General features: G+C 47.2%; 1 protein-coding gene across 1 annotated transcript in view; it reads right to left on the bottom strand.

Annotated features, from left to right (window-relative positions):
• TCF25 (TCF25 ribosome quality control complex subunit) overlaps positions 1 to 22,329 on the bottom strand; it is a 458,474-nt gene that overhangs the window by 117,650 nt on the left and 318,495 nt on the right. Inside the window, exon 16 of the mRNA XM_078671033.1 lies at positions 20,300 to 20,379. Coding sequence (XP_078527159.1) covers positions 20,300 to 20,379 — 80 coding nt within the window. The remainder of the gene's footprint in view (positions 1 to 20,299; positions 20,380 to 22,329) is intronic.

The raw sequence follows: 22,329 nt of genomic DNA, 5'->3' as shown, positions 1-22,329 counted from the left end.
CAACAACTGGTGTAAATCAATTTTTTAGAAGGATTCCTCACCACCAAGTGACATCAACGGCCTCAGGAGGAAGGTGAAATTATGTTCTTAAATCTCCAAGCATGGTTCGCTAAGCATCCGGATCGGAGTTCATGGTATATGCCCTGACATATAGAGATCCTGACAAGTGGTTTACTACCAGAGAAATTCCTTGGCAATCCAACCACTTCCAGAGGCATAGAGCCTCCTGGTACAGAATAAGACCTCACCCTGCCCTGCAGTTGCAGCACCACATGGCAGTGGAGTTGTCCATTAGCACCTGCATCAGGCTTCCTCTGTTGGCAGGCAAGAAGGCCTTCAAAGTCAAGTGAATCGCCCTCAACTCCAATAAATTGACATGGAGTCGAGCTTCTACTGGAACCAGAGGCCTTTGATCTCAATGTCACACCAGATGGCTCCCCAATCCAGAAGTGATGGATCCATGACCACTGTCAAATCTGTAGGAAAGGGGCCTGCCAGTGATCCAATTGCAGTCCAGCAGCCACCACTGCATGTTTATGCAATCTACTCCAAAATCTGGCTACAATCCGACAGAGCCACCTGGTGCTGTGCCCACTGGGACTTCAGGTCCCACTGCAGAGCCTGCACATGTCATCTGTAATAATCCCAGGAGTTTCAGAGTCATCCACACAGATACAGGACAGGGGCTGAAACATTGGGATCATTCCAAGAATGAATTGGACTCTCCGCTCAGGGGGAAAGGAACAAAACCGTACTGTGTCCAGAATGGCTCCACGGAATGGGAGTGACTTCAATCAATCAATCAATCATAACATTTGTATAGCGCACTACTCACCCGGCAGGGTCTCAAGGCGCTTGGGGGAAGGGGGTCCGCTAATGCTCGAACAGCCAGGTCTTGAGTTGTCTCCTGAAGGCGCGATGGTCCTGGGTCAGCCGGAGATGGGTGGGGAGGGAGTTCCATGTCTTGGCCGCCAGGTAGGAGAAGGATCTACCTCCGGCGGTGGCTCTTCGGATGCGTGGTACGGCGGCGAGGGCGAGGCTTGTAGAACATAGCTGGCGGGTGGGCGTGTAGAAGGTCACGCGGTCGTTGAGGTACTTGGGGCCCAGGTCGTGGAGAGACATGTGTGCGTGGGTGAGGAGCCTGAACGTGATCCTCTTGCTGACGGGGAGCCAGTGCAGGTCCTTCAGGTGGCCGGAGATGTGGCTGCGTCGGGGGATGTCCAGGATGAGTCGGGCGGAGGCGTTCTGGATGCGTTGGAGTCTTTTCTGTAGCTTGGCTGTGGTTCCGGCGTAGAGGGTGTTTCTGTAGTCCAGTCGGCTGGTGACGAGTGCCTGGGTGACCGTCTTCCTGGTTTCGGTCGGGATCCATCGGAAGATCTTGCGGAGCATGCGTAGGGTGTTGAAGCACGATGAGGAGACAGCGTTGACTTGTCTGGTCATCGAGAGGGAGGAGTCCAGGATGAAGCCCAGGTTGCGTGTGTGGTCTGTTGGCTTGGGGGTGGCGCCCAGGGCGGGGGGCCACCAGGAGTCGTCCCAGGCGGAGGGCGATGGTCCCAGGATGAGGACTTCCATCTTGTCTGAGTTCAGTTTCAGGCGGCTGTTCTTCATCCACTCGGCGACGTCTTTCATCCCTTCGTGTAGGCTCGTTCTGGCGGTGGCGGGGTCTCTGGTGAGGGAGAGGATCAGTTGGGTGTCATCGGCGTAGGAGATGATGTTGAGGTTGTGCTGGCGTGCGATGGCTGCAAGAGGTCTCATGTAGACGTTGAAGAGGGTGGGGCTGAGTGATGATCCTTGCGGTACGCCGCAGATGACTTCGGTGGCCTCGGATCGAAACGGGGGGAGGCGGACTCTCTGTGTTCTTCCGGTGAGGAACGAGATGATCCATTCCAGTGCCTTCTCTTGGATACCGATGTTGCTGAGGCGTTGAGCTAGGGTGCGGTGGCAGACAGTGTCGAACGCTGCAGAGAGGTCCAGGAGGATGAGGGCCGCTGTTTCTCCGTTGTCGAGCAGGGTTCTGATGTCGTCGGTGGCTGCGATGAGGGCGGTCTCGGTGCTGTGGTTGGCTCGGAAACCGGACTGCGAGGGGTCGAGGGATCCGTTCGTCTCGAGGAAGGCTGCAAGCTGTCTGTTGACGGTCTTCTCGATGACTTTGGCAGGAAAAGGGAGGAGCGAGATTGGGCGTAGGTTCTTGAGGTCGGTGGGGTCAGCTGTTGGTTTCTTCAGTAGGGCGTTGAGCTCGGCATGCTTACAGCTCTCGGGAAGGTGGCGGTGTTGAAGGAGGTGTTGATGACGTCCCGGAGTTGGGGTGCGATGATGGAGTCGGCCTTGTTGAAGACGTGGTGGGGGCAGGGGTCGGTTGGAGATCCGGAGTGGAAGGTGTTCATCGTGCGGGCAGTGACTTAGGATTCAAGTGTGAATTCAGCATGCTAAAAGTGAATCCCAACGATATCTGAACGTGCTTGGACAAGCCTGCCTTCAACAGACAGCCACTGAGATATTGGAAGAAATTTACCACCAACCTCCGAAGATGTGCTGCAACCATCAACATCACTTTTCTGAACATCCGATGGGCACTGGTGAGGCCAAAGGGGAACATTGCAAATTGAAAATGCTCTAGGTCCACTGTAAACTGTAGGTAGCAACTTCAGGAATGGGATATAAAAAAAAGAGTACTGCAGGTTCCAACGCAACCATCCAGTCTCCATGGTCTAGGGCAGACAGATCCTAGGTTAGTGTGAGCATTCTGATTTGTTCTTCTGGAGGGAGAGGGTTGAGATCTAAATAAGGACGAAGGCCTCTGTCCTCCTTCGGCACAAGGAAGTAGAGGGAGTAACACCAAGTTTCTACTTCCAATGCTGGAAGACCATTAATGGCCGCTTTGGCCAAAAGGGCCTGCACTTCCTTCTGCAACATGGACAGCTGGTCCTGTGTCAGCAGCCTTGATTGTGGTGGAAGGTGCAGGGGCAGAAATGGGAGGGCAGAGCCCTGAAGTACGATTTGTAGAACCCACTTGTCTAAGAGGATGGTATGCCACCCCATAGAGGAACTATCGGATCCTGCCTCTAACAGGGTGGCTGTCTGCCAGAAAAGACAAACTAAAGCGGTTTTGTCGATGCAGTTGCTGGAGGAGTGGGAGATGTAGGAAGCTGGCTTCTTATATAGTATACCAATGTAGGGGCTCGGCTCGTGAGTGTCTCTGGAGCAAGAGGACACAGTTCGTTTTCATGGACCCTGGCTGTGGGGCTCGGGTACAGAGACAGTTTACTGGCTGGTCACTTGCGTTGGAGGCTCTCACAGTTCTTGGGGGGACCTGGAGAGGGAAAGAAAACAAGACGGCATGGCCACTCTTGGTGTAGGCCTCATCTTTCTTGAAGTCCCTCGACGGCAGGTCAGCTTTGGTAGGGGTGGTGTCCAGTCTGGACACTCAACAAGTTTTGATTGAGGTAAATGCTGTGGTACCCAGCGTATTGGTGCAAGGAGGCTCCTGTAGGGTGTAGCATCTCCAAACTAGCTGGAGAGAAGGGGCTGGCCTCTTGGAACCATGGTAACCTCCTGGCGAGATGCTCCCTTGGTGGGCCCGATGGCCAGCAAAATGAAGCGGGCAAGTGCAGTCAGTGTCTACAGATGCAGGGGGATGGATCCTCCACCCCAACGGAGATCCTCTGTGGTTGGCGAACCACTGGACAGTCCTCCAAAGACTTAGGAGGATGCAGAGCTTTTGGACGAACTGGGTTGGTACAATTGCTGAGGTTCCAGCAGCAAGGCTGGGTTTGGCGCCAAGTTCAAGGTAAGTCCTCAGTTCTCACAGTGACTGCTCTTCTTTGTCCTTCTTGTGGGTAGGAGTAGTCGAATCTGAGTTTCTGGGGTAAGGGCAACTCCTAAATACTGAATTTAGGGGTGTTTAGGGAAGTGTAGGATAGTAGCCAAAGGGTTACTTACTCCTGGGGTGACAACACCCCCAATATGACCACTTCCTGTGGAGAGTGGAAATAATTCTGACCCAGAGTTCCTAGTTTCACCAAATCCAAGATAGTGAAACCCTTTCTCAGCTGTCCACTTCAGGTGGCCCACCTTAGGGGTGTGCCTAGCCTGAAAGTGCGCAACTCTACCATCTAATTTCCCACCTGCTCTGATGCCAAATGGACCCCCGGGCAGGGAGCGACATTCCCAAGGTCTAGGGGATGCAGGGGTTGCATGTCAATGGCGGCAGAGGCTTTGAAGCGTCTGGCCTTGATATGCTAAATCACTACCCATCCTGCTAGAGGAAGTGTTACCACCTTCCTCTGGAGCAGGCATTGTTTCTGGCCTGTGAAAGCGCGGGCTCTAACATACAGGGGTCAGAAACTTGTCTGTGGTGGCGGGCTGGATGATACCAGTCAGCCAACACACTAGAGGACTAGTAGGTTTTTTGGGGGCACCTCTAAGTTGCCCTCTGGAGGCACATCATAGTAAGTCTGATATTGGCATCAGTACAGATTTATTGAGACGAGGGGTTTGATAACAAACCCCATTATTTTCAGTGAAACCATTATGTAGCTGGGTAACTTGTAATAAACAGACTTGTAATAAACAGTGCCCAGTACATATACTGTTTACCAGGAACCCATTGCACATCCAGTCAAGAACATCAGTACCAGTGGGTACAGAGTGGGGTAACAATGTCAAAAAGAGGCACTTTCCTACGGAAGACAGTTATCCCTGATGCCCTGGGTGTGGTCTTTGTGAATCACAACCACTGCCACTGCCACAGCCACAAAAAGCTTGAAAGGCCTGCCAAGCTGGCGGAGGGGCCTGACATTGGTGAAACTGAAAATATCTACCACAGCCTCACAGGGGGTGAAAGCGCTGGTGGAATTGTCTGGGTGGGGAGACAGACCCAAGGAATGTGCAGGGGCCCTGCTCTCCATAAACAGATCCAGGGTTGAATCCACTTTGTCACCAAAATGGCGGAAGCCATCCAATTGGCATGTCCATTAAGGATGCCTGGACATCCCCGGAGAAGTCTATAGACCTTACTCAGGTGTGGCACCAAGGAGCCACACTTGTACCCATCACTCGTTTCAAGCTAGTCGGCTATGTCCAAGTCAGATTGAATTACAAGTTTAGCAGTCATCCTGGATAGCTAGAGTCAGGGATGCCCTAAGGTCGTCTGGAACGGTCTGCTGGACTTGGGCCACTGTGTATCAGAGCATGAGAGTAGTGAACTAGAAGACAGTTGGAGTTTATTGATCACTGAGCAATGCTAGTGGATGAAAAGATGTGCTTTCCAAATGTCACTATTCTATTAGATGAGGTGGGGAAGGCGAGTGATTGGGCTCACTGGAAACGCCTGCACCCCTAAGCTCTCAGGCATAGGATATCGTGTGAGAAAGTCAGGGACGCCAGGTGCTAAGCAGTGGCACTGAGCAACCTGCTTATTAACTGGTGACCCCGAACATGGTTTTTCCCCAGTGCCTCATTAAATGGCAGAAGAAGTTCTGTAGGAGCTCAACCAGGTTGGAATACCTCTGTCAGAAAATTAGGCTTCACCTCCACAGTAGGTTTAGTAGTTCTGCTGTTCTCTGCATAACAGAGAAGGAGGCACTTTCTTTGGTAGCTGGGCTGGGAGTAGAAACAAAGTCAATATCTAGAGGAATATCCAGGCCACTGACATCTTTTAGTTCTCTATGTCAATTTTCCTTATCATACCGGTTGACAAAATCATTCCCTTCATCAACATTTTTGTCAACCTCCGCGCTGAAAAAAGTGGGCAAAGTCGGGCCCTATAGTACGTTTGGGGCAAAGTATCTGAATTAAAAGGTTTGGAAGCTTGGTGCACTACAGTGGGTTGTGGCTGCGGTCTTGATGAGGTTGTGGTAGATTCTGCTTCAATGTTTGGGGCGTCGGCATACATGCAAAAGAGACCGGTAGCCAGAGCCAGTGATTAATCCGAAGTGGGATTGAGGGGCACAGACTGTGCCAAGCGTGGACCTATTGGTAAAAGTCTGTTTGGAGGCCCCTGCAGATCCTGGTGTGCTTAAAAATGCAATATCATGGCCACAGTAAGAGGGCCTAGTAGTGCCAATTTTTCACGGTGCCAATTACACTGTGTTATTAGATCAGACAAGAAATGGTCTGCAGGTTTTTACTTTCTGGACTACAAACTGTGGAAAAATTAGTTTTGCCAGTACACCTTTTGAAAACAAACAGCAATATTTGGCAAAAAAATTCAAGAAAGCTGGCAGTTTACTATTTAACAGAGAACCCATTATTAGGACCTCATCATAAAGGTATCTGGGTTTTTGGCTTCATGAGCAATGAGGACATTGTGCCCATTTAGCCAACATAAACTCAAAGAGGGCCTCTCTCTGTTTTGTTTTTCTTTGCCTCATTTTGTTAATGATCTGACTGGCCAGTCCTTGGATACCATCTTCGAAATCACATATATTTTTTACGAGCTATCAGTTATGGTAATTAGGCATTTTTGGGCCAGCTATTCACTTTGCGCACTTTAATTTATAAAGGCCTTTATTTAGTTTGCCTTATTGAACACTTAGGCACAGATAAGGCTAGAATTTGGCCTGTTAAACCAAAATGGGTGCACAAAATGTTGTAATCCAGGGCTAGTGCAGGACTAAAATTACTAGCCCAGATACTCTAAAGTCATTCTACGGGAAGGATTAAACACCTACAGAGACATGTAATAGCTGGTCCCTTGGATTGAATAAGGCACCAAAGATTTTGAAATGGAGCAACACTGTGACAAAGGACTGTTCTGTAGACTTTAAAAAAGGAGGAAAGGGAAAAATCATTTTTGACAGACTACAGTATCTTCGCCTCTAAAAAAAAAAAAAAAAAGTATTCATTTTGGGGATGTCTTCTTACTCTGGCCTGGGCATGAAACCTTACTTTGTGTATGTAATATAAAAAGCCCCATAAAATGCCTCAAAAATGATTTTTTAAGCATCAAGTTTGGGCTGTTCAGTTTTAGTGATGCTGGCCGGAAGTGGAAAAGGCAGATACATTCTGTTAATTGTTGCAATTTGATCATTAGCAGTTTGTGTGTGAGAACCTTTAATGATGTCATGGAAAAATGCTATGACTTCAGTTGATGCACAACGTCTGTGAGCCTTTGTTAAGTTTATTAAATTTGTAGAGTCAATTCATGTTCACTATGGATTCAAACAAGAACGTTTAAAAAGGTTTACATTAGGTGTCCGGATATTACCTGTAGGAGGAAACAATGCCTTAATCCTGTAAATGCTGATGCTTTAGCAGGTCATAAGGAAAAGAAATTCAGACAATATGACTGATAATGAACATATTTTAGCTGCCACGCAAACAAGCAGTGAGTATTACTGTTGCAGATTCTGTCCTTGAGACCTGTTTTTTTACTGTAGGTAAAGGAATGGAGAGAGACAGAAATATTTTAATTAACAGTTGACATCAGCATCTGAGGAATCAGATTAAAGGCAAGTTGGATTTAACATTGTATTCTTTTGTTCCTATGTACAATAATCACAATGGTGATATGTGAATAATTTTAATACAGTCTGTTTTGCATCTATAATTGGGATGGTTTTAATGAACAAGTTACTTACCTTCTGTAATGATGCATCTAGTAGAGACATATATTAGTTGTAGATTCCTTACCTTTTGAATTCCCCCAGATGTGAGTCTGGATCCGGAGATTTTTCTCCAGCAGTAACCCTATGCTAGTGCTATGTTAGGTGGCGTTGGTCGGCTACGTGTCCGTCGTTGGAGCCGGGATGATGTTGCGGGACCTACATAGACACCTCCCATGCGCACGGACGTCAGTTCTTAACACAACTTTTGATGCCAGAAACGCTGAGCAATGAAAGCCACTGACCACTGGTGCGTCAACTTAGGCCCTGTAGGGGAGTCCCTATCCCTAGATATCAGTTCACAAAGCAGGGAGGATGGGTGGGGCGGAAATAAATGTAGATAATATATGTCTCTACCAGATACATTGTTACCGAAAGTAAGTAACTTGCTCATCTGATAGAAACCAATAGTTGTAGATTCCTTACCTTTTGAATAGATACCACAGTAATACTAACCCCGGAGGTGGGTCTGGGAACCAAGATCATACAAGGAAATCCCAGAGGACCTAACGGGCAAAGTATCCATCCCGCGGACTTGACTGTCCAGGCAGTACTGTCTGGTAAACGTGTGCAGGGAAGCCCACATTGCCGCCTGACAAATGCCAAGGAGTGGAACTCCACATGATAACGCAGTGGATGTCGCTGTTGCTCTAGTGGAGTGAGTACGCAACCCCACAGGAGGTTCCTTCTACGCCAAAGCATAGCATATTTTCATACAGAGGACAACCCATCGAGAGATGGTCAGTTTCTGAACAGCCCGATCTTTCTTGGCACCCACATAGCCAATGAAGAGTTGATCATCCAGCCGGAAGTATTTCGTGTGATCAAAATAAAAAGACAAGCACGTTTTAGGTCCAGGGGGTGGATTCTCTCCTCCTCCTTGGAGGGATGCGGGGTGGGAAAAAGGTGCACAAAGTGCTGAATTGTCCCACATGAAAGGGTGTGACCACTTTTAGAAGAAACAAAGCTTTCATCCAAAGCACCACTTTATCCTGATGGACAGAGAGAAAGGGGGGCTTGAAAGACAAAGCCTGAAGCTCACTAACCCTACGAGCAGAGGTAACAGCAATAGGCAAAGCAGTTTTTAAAGTCAGCAGCCTGAGAGGACAATTATGAAGGGGCTTGTAGGTAAAAACCACATTCAAATCCAAGTGGGGCATTATGAAGGGAGACAGAGGAAACAAATGAGTAAGGTCCTTAAAGAACCTAGAAACAATGGGAGACTTAACTAAGGAAGGGTGATCTGCAAGGCGTATAAAAGCAGGAATCACTGCAAGGTAGCCTTTAAGAGTGCCCAAGGCAGATCCCTGCTGGGGCAAAGTAAGTATATACAAGAGGATCTCTGAAAGAGGAGCAGAAAGGAGATCAACAGCCTTTGCTATGCACCATACCACAAATGTGTTCCTTCCACAGGCGTTTACCGCACCTAGCTGCCAAGATAACATCACAGACTTCAGGCAGAAGGTCGAAAGCTGTTAATTGCCGCCGCTCAATCTCCACGCAAGGAGGTGGAGGCTGGACAGGTTTGGGTGAAGAATAGTTCCCTGCTGTTTCAACCTCCCAAAGGGGCAGTCTAATCGGCGGATCGATAGCCATGCTCAGAAGGTCAGAGAACCAGACTCTTTGTGCCCAATCCAGAGCTGCAAGTATAACTTGAGCTCTGTCGCGCTTGATCTTCTTGAGCACTCTGGGCAGAAGTTGTACAGGCGGAAAGGCATACAGGAGACCAAAACTCCACTCAAGATAAAAAGCGTAGCCGAGCGATCCTTGGAAACTCCAAAGTGCAACACTGCTGACATTGTGCGTTCTCTTCAGAGGCGAACAGATATTACCAAGGCTCGCGCCACCTCCGGATGGAGATGGCATTCGTGATCGACCAGGCAACGATGGCCGAGTTCGTCCTCTCTGGCATTCAGAGAGCCCTCTAGGTGTTTAACCACCAGGGTTAAGCCCGGATGTTCCAGCCATGTCGCCTCCTGACAAAGGGTCCACGACCCCACCGGGCCCTGTTTGTTGCAGTACCACAAAGCGGTGATGTTGTCTGTGAACACCTGCACCACTTTCCCCTTGAGAGAGGGAAGGAATGGGGAAGGAATGCTTTCAGTGCCAGTCTGATCGCCCGGAGCTCTAGAAGACTGATATGGGACCGGACTCTGCCGGGGACCAGACGCCTCTGATGTCCAACTCTCCCCGATGGCTGCCCCATCCCAGGAGAGACACATCTGTCACCACAGTTAGATCTGGTTGGGGAAGGAAGAGGGACCTGCCGATGACCCAATCTTAGTTTGTTAGCCACCACTGTGGTGGTTGACCAGTTCCCTCCGAGATGTGGACATAGTACGAAAGATTCCCCATATGCTGTGCCCACTGGAACCTCCGGTCCCACTGCAGAGCCAGAATATGCCATCATGCATGTGTCATTAGCAGGATGCAGGAGGCCATGAGGCCCTGCAGCCCCAGAGTCACTCTCACCGAAATCAGGGATAGAAACTGAAACATTTGGTATCTTAGCCCGAATACCCCGGACTCGCTGCTCTGGAGGATAGGTCAGAAATTGCACCGTGTCCAGAATGGCACAGATGAAAGGGAGTGTCTTAGAGGGTGTCAAGTGTAACTTCAGCATGGCATGTTGATAGTGAACCCCAGCGAGTGGAGGAGGTCTGCCGTAGTCTGGAGGTGGGAGACCAAGGCCTAGGGCGAGCACCCCTTCAACAACCAGTCATCCAGATAAGGGAAGACTGGAACCCCTGATCTGCGCAGATGAGCTGCGAACACCACCATCCCCTTTGCAAACACCCGAGGACTACTGGTAATGCAAAAAGGGAGCACGGTGAACTGGAAGTGCACATCGCCCACCGCGAACCGAAGGTAACGCCTGTGGGCTGGCACGACGGGGATATGGAAATATGCGTCCTGCAAGTTCAACGCCACCATCCAGTCTCCTGGGTCGAGGACAGCCAGGACTTTTGCCAAAGTGAGGATTTTGAACTTCTCCTTCCGAAGGAAGAAGTTCAGGGCCGGAGGTCTAGGATCAGACGCAGGCCTTTGTCCTTCTTTGGTACCAGAAAGTAGAGGGACTAACAACCACTTCTGGCACAGGGACCCCCTCTATGGCTCCCTTGGCCAAGAGAGCCGATACCTCCTTGCTGAGAAGTGCCAAATGATCCTCCAACATGAGATTGTAAGATCATGGCATGGAAGAGGGTTGTCTCGAAGGGGAGGGAGTAGCCCCTTCGAACTATTTGCTGAACCCGCTTGTCCAATGTGATGGGATGCCAGTGGAGGAGGAGATAGTGGATTCTGCCTCCAACTGGCTGATGATGGGACTGGAAGGTCTGACTAGGAAGGTTTGGCGGCAGTGGCAGGGAGGGAAAGGGTGGACTCGCCCGCCTGCTGGCTTCCTGACCCGTGAGGACGCTGAATCCCTCATCTGCAGCTATGCAGAGACTGGATAGCTTACGTGACTCTGTGGCTGGGTTTGACAGGACATGGCTGGGCGCTCCTTCTGTAACCAAAAAAGGGAAGAATAGCAGACTGAGGTGGACGGGTGGCCACCGCGAAGCCCTAGGAGCTGGCCTTAGCTCGAGAATCCTTAAAGAGCTCAAGCACCGAGTATGCCTTGTCACCAAAGAGGCGAGTGCCATCAAAGGGCATGTCCATCATGGACGATTGGACATTCCCCAAGAAGCCAGAAGTTCTCAACCAGGAGTAGTGTCTGAATGCTACTGATGTGGCAATCGTTCTGCCCAGTGAGTCGGTGGTGTCCAGTCCACAACGTATCGTGAATTTGGCTGCGTCTCTCCCATCTGCAATCGCCTAGGAGAGAACAGCCCGGGTCTCCTCTGGGCACTAATGCAGCACATGTGCGACCTTATCCCAGATGGTATGTGTATCAGCCCAAGAGGCAAGCGGTATTCACAGACTGCAATGCCAAGGTGGAGCAAGAAAACATCCTCTTTCCAAGATGATGTAGCTTCTTGGATTCCTTATCTGGGGGAGAAGGGACTGCGCCCTTTGAAGATGAGGCTTGGACTATCAACACAATGAGCAGCCATGAACGCAATAAGATTTTGGAAGTATAGCCCTTACTTAAACTGCTACTGGCTTTCCTGAAAGGACTGTTGACCACGGGTGTGGCTGCCTATGCTGGCCTCTGGTGGTGGGCGGGTTAGCGGTGGTTGGAAAACCAACCCTTTTTTTCTTTTGGATATCAAGGACACCCAAGGCTTTAGACCCATCAGTGTTCTTTTTTTCTTCTTCTCTTTTTTTTATTTTTTCCACTATCTCATTGTCTTGACAGACAAGAGGGTCCTGCTGTTAATTTACTTGAGAATGTGTTTACTGCGTCCAAGGCACACCTAATTAATGCTGGCACGGGACATGAGGTATCCCTCCTGTACAATCTCCTCTGCTTTTTTTCTTTTGAGCTCAGGGAGGAATTGCAACAGCGAATCTGGCTCTTCACTCTGGTGCCTGCCATAGCATGGGAAAAGGACCAGGGAACTGGCAAATATGCAACTATGTAGACACTAACAGCTTTTCTATGGCATCAAATATATTGTTGTTCTTATCAGAGGGCAACGTATCTCTATTGTTTGCATGAGTGCTATTTTCTCCACCATGGCACAACCACACACACTGCCGGGGTTCCTTCAAGTTCTCTACTGAGCATGATGTTTTAGCATTGGTAAATACTGGTTTCGTATCTCCATTTGGAAGCAAGTGAGCATTTCTTGTGAAAAATCACTTCTTCCACATACAGTGGGACATTGGGCTGCTGACAGCCCTCATTATAACTACGCAAGTGTGTCATTTGTAATACTGTGCCAGAGAAGGGTCATCATTTGCATTCACTCTGTAATCTTGTCAGACATCAGTCTCTTGATCCGTTGTCTTACGTCTTGATATGGGGGACAGTGGGTCTGTAGAGATGTCCCAACTTGAACCAGAATGAACAGACTGCGGTGAGGAAGTGGGAGTGCTGTGGTAGTGTCTGCCTTGCTCCTCTTGGGATTGAAAAAAACATGATTTCCTCATAAATGGCCTCCTCCACATTGAGCCTACATTTCTGCCGGTGCAATGACAGTGTCTTTTGGCTTCTAATGATCTTGGCCACCGTTAGTGGTGCAGATTGTTGAGCCTTCTCTTGAGATGTCCCTTGGACATACTTTACACTTATTGAGAAGATTCCTTGTTATGCAACCGAGGCTCCCCAAGAGGCTAATCCCTAGGTGATGGACATCAGTCGCTGTGGCAATTGTGTCCCTTCAAGTTAATGAAGACAGAACTCAGAGGTGAGGTCCAAATAATGGTGCAGGCTTCGCTGAGGACGCTGGTGATCCTTGGTCTCTGGAGTGAATGTCTTCAAGGTACACACTTTTGGGCTTCAGTGCTATTGCACCGGCCTCCAAAATTGCTTTTGGACTGAATCCCTTTCTGTTGTCGCAACTGCAGTGAATGGGGAATAGGTGGAGACTGACACTGAATGCCTCTGTAGTGTGCCCACCATCTGTCCTCTTGGTGCATGATGGTCATTTTGCAACAAAAAGCGATGCCCATCAAATAGGCACTTTCAATATGGTTCTTTGGGATGTTGGTTTGATCACAGAAACCTGCAATAGCCCCTAGGGTAAAATTTAAATGAAGTATTTTCCATCCCCTCCCCTAAACTAATCTTTCTCAAGTGACATGACCCCATGCTCGTCAACGTGATTCCAAAGCAGTGGTAGCGGAACGACTTGTTTGACACCACTGTGGAAATATGCAGTTCCTCAGTCCTCCAGTTACGAAAAACTTTCCTCAATCCATACCTGTGTAACAGATAGCTGAGAAAAAAAGACCAAACCAAACAGCAGAAAAAAAATAAACAGTCTGAGGAGAGTTATGGTGCTTGTGGGTTCAAGGAAGGTGTTGCAATTCACCTAAAAACTCCTGAATGCTGTGCAAATACAGCAGGTTTGCAAGGTGCACAATTGAGCCTGTATTGTTGCACAGGTCCAGTCCTTATAAGAAAGCATAACAAAAGGAATGGAAGGAAAACATCTTCAGGACATGGAAGGGAGTTAGACCAGAAATACTTGGGTGAAACATGCATCTGACGTAACAGAACCTTCTTTTTCAACTTCCAAGGTACTATTTATGGATTCTTGACAAGATCTGGTAGATTTTCATGAATATTAGGAAAAAGTGAATCTAAGTACAGTGCCTTTAAACCACTTTGTAATACCAAATGTTGAAACTAATATTAGACTTAATTGCCAGAAGATCACAAGTATATCAAATTGCAAAACCATTTACCCAACGAACAAGTCCCTTCCTTTAGGTAATCCACTTTCTGGTGGATACTCTATCTAACTGCAGACAGCACAACTTGTGAATACCTCCAGGTGCCAGACTGGATCTGGAGATTTTTAACAGCAGTTCTCTTGCTCACCGGTAGATATCTGTTCATGCGTAGAACATGGAGCCGCCAGGAATCAGTCTGGGCAAAAGAAGTCCGTTCCACTGAGAGGGGAGGAGGGTTGGTCAGTGAGAAATCTATACACCAGAAAGAACGTTGCAGAAGAATACTTGAGAAATCTATACACCAGAAAGAACGTTGCAGAAGAATACTTGCAACTGCAGATTCCTCACATTGTGAACAGATACCAGGGCAGTGCCTCCACAGGTGGTGGGTCTGTAGAATGGCTCAGACCAGACAATTGAACAGGATTGAAAGGGCGAAATTCCCCTCTCACCTGACCTGGCTATCCAGGCAGTAGTGCTTTGTGGATGTGTCAAAGGATGCCAACGTTGCAGCTTGGCAGAAGTCCAAAACAGGCAATCCGCACACCAGCGTGGTGGTAGCAGCTTTGGCACTGGTGGACTGAGCCTATAAGCCTTCTAGAGGCTGTGTATTGGCCAGACCTTACAAAATCTTTATATAAAAGAACAATTCATCTGGCGATGGTCTGTTTCTGCCCTGCTCTACTCTTTTACGCCTCAGAGAAATCAACAAAGAGCTGATCGTCCACCCGGTGCTCATCGAGTTTAGGCAATGGAGTCTCTTCTCCTCATTAGACTAATGAGGAGGAGCGAAGTACGTCAGCAAGGTAATGGACAGCCCAATGCGCAAAGGCATCACAACCTTTGGGAGGAACGCTGCCCTTGCACTCAGGGCCAATTTGTCTGGTAACAAGGTGGTGTATAGTAGCTGGGCTGAGAGTGCTTGCAGCTCACAGATGAGTTGACATGATATGAATGAGTAACACTGTTTTCAAAGGGAGCGCTTTCAGGGTGCAGCTGGGTATAAGCTCGAATTGAATGTCCATTAAGAATGTAAGAACCACGTCGCGGTACCACCAGGGCATCACAAAAGGTTTTGGCAGGAACAAATGCACCAGTTGTGTCAAAAAACACATCACAACAGGTGACCTAATTAAGGATGGCTGATCAGGCGATAGTAGAAAAGCTGATAAGACAAACGAATAACCTTCAACTGTTGCCAAATCAAGGTCTTGATGGGCTAGAGACAAGAAAAATGAAGGCTATCAGACAACTGGACCTGTAAGAGTTGGCTATGCCGAGTACAACACCAAACAACAAACTTCTCCCAGCGTCCTGCACTGATTGTTTTGGTGGGAGGAGCCTGGCACCACAATAAGTAGTTAGCTGTCACTGCGCAATCTCCAAACATGGAGGTGTATGTTTGGGTGCAGAATCCTGCCCTGCTGCTGTGATAGGATAGGAGCCTCCTGAAGGCACGATCAAATACAGATGCACATGTCCAAACGTTTTGGGTACCAGATTTTTCAGGGACACTATGGTGACTTGGGCCTGGTCATTTCTGATCTTCATCAGAACTTTGGACAGGAGAGGTAGAATCAGGAAGAAGAGGTAGAGGCGGGAAGGCATACAGGAGCCCCGAATTCCAGTCCAACCAAAGAAAATCTGCGAGGAAGTATTGCTTTAGAAACTTATGCACAAATGTTTGGACACAGCAAATCCTCAGCGGTGGCAAAACGACAGAGACAGGGTTGTCCCTATTGCAAGTTGTCCTGCGTCAGCTCGGGTGAGGCCTCTATTCCTGATCGGCTAGGCAATGCTGGCTGAGTTTGCCCGTCCTGGAATTTCAAGATCCTGTCAGGAGTTCCATGAACAGGGAGATGCTGTGACGACTCAGCCAGTTAAGGGGAGTAAAGTTTTCTGACAAATGAACCATGACCCCACCACACACTGCTTGTTACAGTACCACATGGCATTGGTGCTGTAAGAGCCTGCACCTGTCCTCCCTTGATGAGGGGGGCCTTAAGTGCCAAGCAAATTGCCTGCAACTCCACCGTATTGATGTGGAGATGGATTTCTGATGGAGACCAGAGTCTTCTGACCTCCAACCTCTCCTAAAACACCTACCCGCTCCAGCTATGATGCATCCTTCACAACAGTCAGTTCTGAGAGGGGCCTACCGCTAGTCCACCTGCGATCCAGCAACTACCACTGCTGATTTTTCGCAGTCTACTCTGACACCTGGATGGAATTAGAGTTTCCCCTGCTGCTTATCCCACTGAGACTTCAGGTCCCACAGCAGAACCTGTACGTGCCACCTGCCATCGTCCACTAGAAAGATGCAGGCCAAGAAAACTCCGAGCTACACTCACTGAGACACAGGTTAATGGTTGGAAACATCTGGATCATAGCTCTAATATCCTGGAATTCTTGAGGCAGAGGAAAGGCTCGAAACAGCACTGTGGCTTCAATAAAAGGGAATCTCTGTGAAGAAGTCAGGTGTGACTTCAGCATGTAGATTGTAAATCCCAGTAATGTCATCAGGTTGGCCATCGTCTGGAGGTGGTTCATGACCGAGTCCAACTTTAGCAATTAGTCATAGAGACATGGGAAAATATATTCCCAACCTTCTCAGATGTGCAGCAATCACAACCATCATTTTCGTTAACACCCGAGGGGTGCTGGTAAGGCCAGTACAGAGAAATGGAAGGGATCATGGCTTACATGAAATAACGAGTAGCGTCTGTGGCATTGCAGGACAGGGATATGGAAATAGGCATACTGCAAATCTAAAGCAACTATCCAATCACCTGTATCCAAAAAAGACAGAAATTGGGCCAAGGTGAGTATAGGAAGAGTTTTAGGGGGCTAGAGGTCTTAACTAGGACAAAGTCCTCCAAACTTCTTTGGCACCAGAAAATAGGAGCCAGTCACGATCTTTGATACTGGCATTCTCTCTATGACTCCCTTCTCCAAGAGAGCATGCGCTTCTTGTCGAAAAATGGGCAAGTGGTGTAGGTGACATATTTGGATGGGTGGAGAGGAAGGGAAGGGAAGGGCATAACCACACTGAACAATTTGGATCTGTCTGATGCTACGCCACCCATAGAGGTAAAAACGTATCTGTCCTCCAAAATGACGAAAGTGTGTAGCTGAGGGTAAGTTAAGGTGATTTTGCAGTGGCACCAGAGGCGAGGTGGGGGACTGGGTGTTTCATTGCCCAGGGGGGCCTCGGGGAGCTGGCAGCTGGATATACAACGTTTACATCAAAAGGACTGTGACATTTGTTGTTGAGCAAGCAAAGTTTGTTGCAGCCTCTTGCATCCCTCTTCCGAAGAGGTGCAAGGCCAAGAGAATGCACTGTTACTTTGTCTTCTTTGAAAAGCTCTAATGCAGAGTCTGTCTTGTCTCCAAAGAGACAGGTGCTATCAAATGGCATGCCCTTGAGTGACTATTCACATTGTTAGAGAAGCCAATTGATCGTATCAATGTGTGATGCAAAAAAAAAAAGAAATTACTAACTTGCATTAGTAGTTGGAGATTTGCTTAAGGATCTCCTGGAACTGCGGGCAAGATTTCGCCCATTATGTCCCAAAACACGTGCAAGTAATGCTTCAGTAAGTATCTTGAGTCGAAGAGTAAGGCCAGCAGAGGAGAACATTATTTTTCTATATGCATCCATGTTTCAACTCTGTCTGACGGAGTGGTTGGGAATATATTACAGATGGGTTGGTTGGTGGAAACTCTATGGTTTTGGTGCTGCAGGAGGAAAGATGGGCACCTGATAGGTGGTCTGCGCACGTCGGCTATTTGTCTATTGACAAGGGGGCAAAATCCTAGTTTAGCCCAGGTGCCCAAGAGGATGTCTGTCAGGGACTCGCTGAATGAGAACAGTAGTTCTAAAGAGATCTGTTTTGGCTGCAGTACATCCGTGAGTACATTCATTTTATTTCCCAAGGAGAGAAGCTGGAGATCAAGAACTTCTGCCATCCTTCTAATTACCATGGCAAAAAAGGCAGATTCCTCTGTAGATAGGTCTGGTGGAGAATTTAGTCCAGTATCTGTGGATGTGTCAAGGCCAGTGACCTGGTGGAGGTCCAGAATTTAATTCTCATCATCATATAAGTGTGATTCATCATAGTGGCTCCAGGTATCAAAACCTATGTGGCAACGGAAGCATTTCTGAATCAGAATGCTGTTGGATAGGTCAAGGTAGGCACAAAGCCAATTGAGGTTGTGGCAGATCCCCTTTTGAGTTTGGAATTACTACTTATTTGCCCTCCAGTGTTGGGAGCGTAGCTGTCAGCTTTGACGCACAGGGTACCAGTGTGGCAGTGGGATATGAGTCGGAGTAGGCATCAGTCTTGAAGTCAGGATGGGCTAGGAGCGGGGTCAAGTGGCGTAGTCAGGCTCAAGGACAGATACGCTGGTGGTAATATGACTGAGGGGCTCCTCGGATCCCTGGGGCTCGAATGAATGCCAGCAGTATAAGGGAAGTTACTGAACCTTTGCAGCATTGCCTCATTGAAGGCTTGAATTTGCTGCAGGATCACCAATGGACTGAGAACTCGGACTGGATCAGGACTAATGCAAGAGTTGGTTCCGCGGTGGGCGACTGAGATCTTGTCTTCTGATGTGAGTGGTGGGAAAAAGTAGAGTCATGTTTTGACTTCTGTGTTTCATCTCCTATGATTTTGCTGAAGACCTGGCGTGGGATGAAGATTTCTCCCTGGAGCAGCCTCGAGACAAAGAATGCGTTATTGTCCCCACATTAGATCCGGACTGGTCCTTCTGGACTTTCCTGCAATGCTCGGGTGACTTCGACTTTGGCCTCACAATCCTGTTTGGCCTTCATGTTCATTTGCCTGCATTTTGTGCATAACCTAAAGTCCTGCAAGGAGTTGACACCCCAGATAGAGATCTTGGGTGGGTCCGTCACTGACATCTGTTTGGGACAATCCTTACAGCGTTTGAACCTGTTGTTTTAATGGTAGACAAGTCCCTTGTACAAAAGGTGAAATATTTAGAGAAATGTTTTCTGTCAAGTGACAGAAATCAAGGAAGCGAGTTCCGGATTCGCATCAGAAAGCGCAGAAAGAAAGGAACTGAAGTCAATGCGCGACAGTGGAGGTTATAAGGGGGCCCCAACATCACTTCAGCATGGGGCAGAGCCAATGTGAAGCCGTATGATGCCACCTAGTAGCACGAGAAGAAACTATTGAGAAAAATTCCTTGATACAGTCTGGCGTATAGAGGAATTCACACGGTGAGAAATCTGTGGTTAGAAGTTCCTTTCCTGGGACAGGGAACAGGCAGTATGGCTCAAACACTACTTCTCCGAAGCCAAAACACTTAAGTGTGGAGTGCCTCAGGGCTGAGCCCCACACTTTTTAACATTTATATAACACCAGTGGCATACATTATCGGGTCTCTTATGCAGACAACACACAACTTCTACTGACCTATAACAATCATGAGTCAGAGGCCAAAGTTAATTTTGCAGTCTGTATGATAGCTGTGATAGGGCGGCTGAAAACCAACTCCCTACAATGAAACCCTGAAAAAACAGAGGTCCTGCTATTCGGTAATGACTGCCTGCCCGGCTGGTCAGGGGCATGGCCAGACAGCTGCACTGCACCTCCCACCCCAGTCGAAGTGGCAAGAAACCTAGGGGTTCTCGTCAATATAAACCTACCCCTTAAAACCCCAGATCTCGGCTGTTGTCAGAACTGTGTGCTGCATTTTGAGGATCCTAAGGAACTTTCTCACTTTTCTGCCATGGGAAACAGTGGTTCAGTCACTGACCTTTATCTAGACTAGACTATGTCAACATCTTGTACATTGGAATCCCAGATTATCTTATGCAAAGGCTACAAAAGGTACAAAATATGGCAGTCTGCCTTTTTTTTATCCTTCCTAAACATTCCTCAATCTCTGGGTATCGCAGCCAACTTCACTGGCTTCCGGGTCAAGGAAAGAGTTATTTTTAAGCACTGACAGTGGCGCACTCCACATTCTACAAGAAGGGGCCAAAATACCCACCTGACCGGATGACCACGTACTGCCCTAAAAGATCACTGTGATCAGAGTCCATGCCCTGTATCAAACAAAATAAATTGGCCGGCTCTGCCTGCTTAGTATTGGCAGCCAAACATTGGAATGAACTCTCCGTGCACCTTAAATTAATTCTGAAAAAAAAGCTCTTCCACAAACAACTGAAGACTTACCTGTTCAAGAGTTAAGGTGGTTTTGATTCACAATTGACTTATGCCCCAGCACCGGGACACACTCGCAGTAGCTGCACACTCTACAAATCCCATCATTCATTCATTAATACCAATCAGAAGGGATTGTACAAACTGCAGTCTCTCTCAAAACATTTAATGAAATATACACATCTTCATTGATCGAAAGGAACTAAGCCATGGTACCTTTCTGGTCTTGTATATGAAGATATGGAATCTAACGGAGGTAATGGGTCAAACCCCATCAAGGGCTGTGATGTTACATCCTGCAAGCATCAAAAAAGAACACAATGATTCCAAAAGAAATGGTCCATTAACCCAGGACGATCAATACATAACCGCTAAGTATGTCCCCCAAATTGATTTTTCTTGCCACAAGTATACAAATGGACAGTCATCGAACAGTACCCATTGTTTTTGTAACTTTATTAATTAAACAGTTTCATTACATCATGGCATAACAGTATTATATGCAATCGGGTATGTTTCATGAATCATCAGGTACACATACAGTAATATCAGTACAGCAATGTAACAGTACCCAAATGTGAATCACAGACAAAAACAGTTGTGTGTGGGACTGAAAAGGGATGTTCTTTGGGTGACAATGTTATGCCCTGACAGAGGCCTCATGGTTACTGTGAAACTGGAACCAAGCTACAACTGACTGAAGAACCCCAGTTAGGGCAAAACAGGTCTCAAGCTACTTGTGTTCCGGTAGAACCTGGTCTGGCAGTTCGGACTGGCCAGTTCCTATTGGAGCAGGGACAAGACTGATTTTCATATGGCTGGGTCCATACTGTGGTGACATGGTGGACATAGGAACGATGGCTTGGAATGCTACCACAAGCAATATCTAGTGGTTAGACAAACTACAACCATTTTTCCCATCACTTTTAGTTTGTTTGATGTTTTACACACTGCCATCTTTAAAGGCCTAAACGAGTTGCGGAACGCAACTAGCCTGTCATTTTGGTACCTGAATATGGAGTCAAATCATTCTCATGCAATCGAAGTTGTTTGTGCTGACTGCATATCGATACAGCAGTGTTCATGTCATCACGCCTTGTTCTCCAAATGGATAGTAATCCTTTCCGCTTCTTTTTGAAAAAACTCTATTTTTAAAAAAACTACAAAAAAACTTACTAGGAGCATCTACAATTACTCATGGTCTCTTTGTTGTTTTCTTTGTTTTGTAGCAAGCACAGAGCTGGAGATTGTTGTCTCTGTGATTAATTCCTCTATCTGTTAGAACATATTCACCACAAACAATTTTCAGACAATATAGTAAGCATGGTCGTTTTGTAGAATGTTTACTTACAAGTCACATAAAAAAATTTAAACAGTATAAACAATATTTTTAAAAGGGCACACTGGATGTTTAGTAAAGTCTTACACATAATCATTCTCATTATCAACAAATGGGAATCAGAAACCATGTAAGATGCTGAAAATTGAATGTATTGAATGGTATAACTACAAGTAATTTCCCTTGTGTTCACATGACTGTGCTCAAACTACTAAATCTGCAATTACTTCACTCTTAACAATGTCCATTCAAGCACCCATGGTCCTAGCCATATGAATTCTCTGTGTGCGTCACTTTTACACAGTATGATGATATCTAACTAGGGCCAGAGTTGTGGGGAATAAACACTGGATCAGTGCAGAAGGAGCAGCTTAGCAATTAAGTGCATAGATTGTATAACAGAGGGTGAGTAACTTATTTACCCATACATGCACGTTAGAATTCAGAAGCAAATAGGATTTCGACAGCAGTGACACAACACAAATCAAACTATATATTTTATTCATGACTGAACATGAGTACTGTGAAGCTAGTGTCCAGATATTATTACAGAAGGTGAACAAGGTATACTGAAACAGACAAATGTTGCACTGCATCTGCGCTTACCTTGGTTCTAATAGAGTGGAAATGCACCCGTTCCAGGGAGGCAGAACCTTGGAAGGAGTACTATTTTAAGATATAGGCCACCATTTAATATGCAATTCTAATTTGCTTCTAAACTGAATTCTACCTTCAAGGTTGTGGATAATAGTATTGATGGGTATAAACAAGATAATTTCCAATTAATGTATTCTTGGCACTGATACGCTGATTTCCAACATCCCTACTTCAATATTCTCAAATGCCGTCTTGTGGGTGAGATAAATGATCTCCAACTAAGCTAAATTAAAGTTTGAAAAGGTATTTT

The sequence above is a fragment of the Lissotriton helveticus genome, chromosome 12 (genome assembly GCF_964261635.1).
Source record: "Lissotriton helveticus chromosome 12, aLisHel1.1, whole genome shotgun sequence".
NCBI lineage: Eukaryota > Metazoa > Chordata > Amphibia > Caudata > Salamandridae > Lissotriton > Lissotriton helveticus.
The sequence above is the reverse complement of the archived record's forward strand: the minus strand, read 5'-3'. Positions and strand labels throughout refer to the sequence as shown.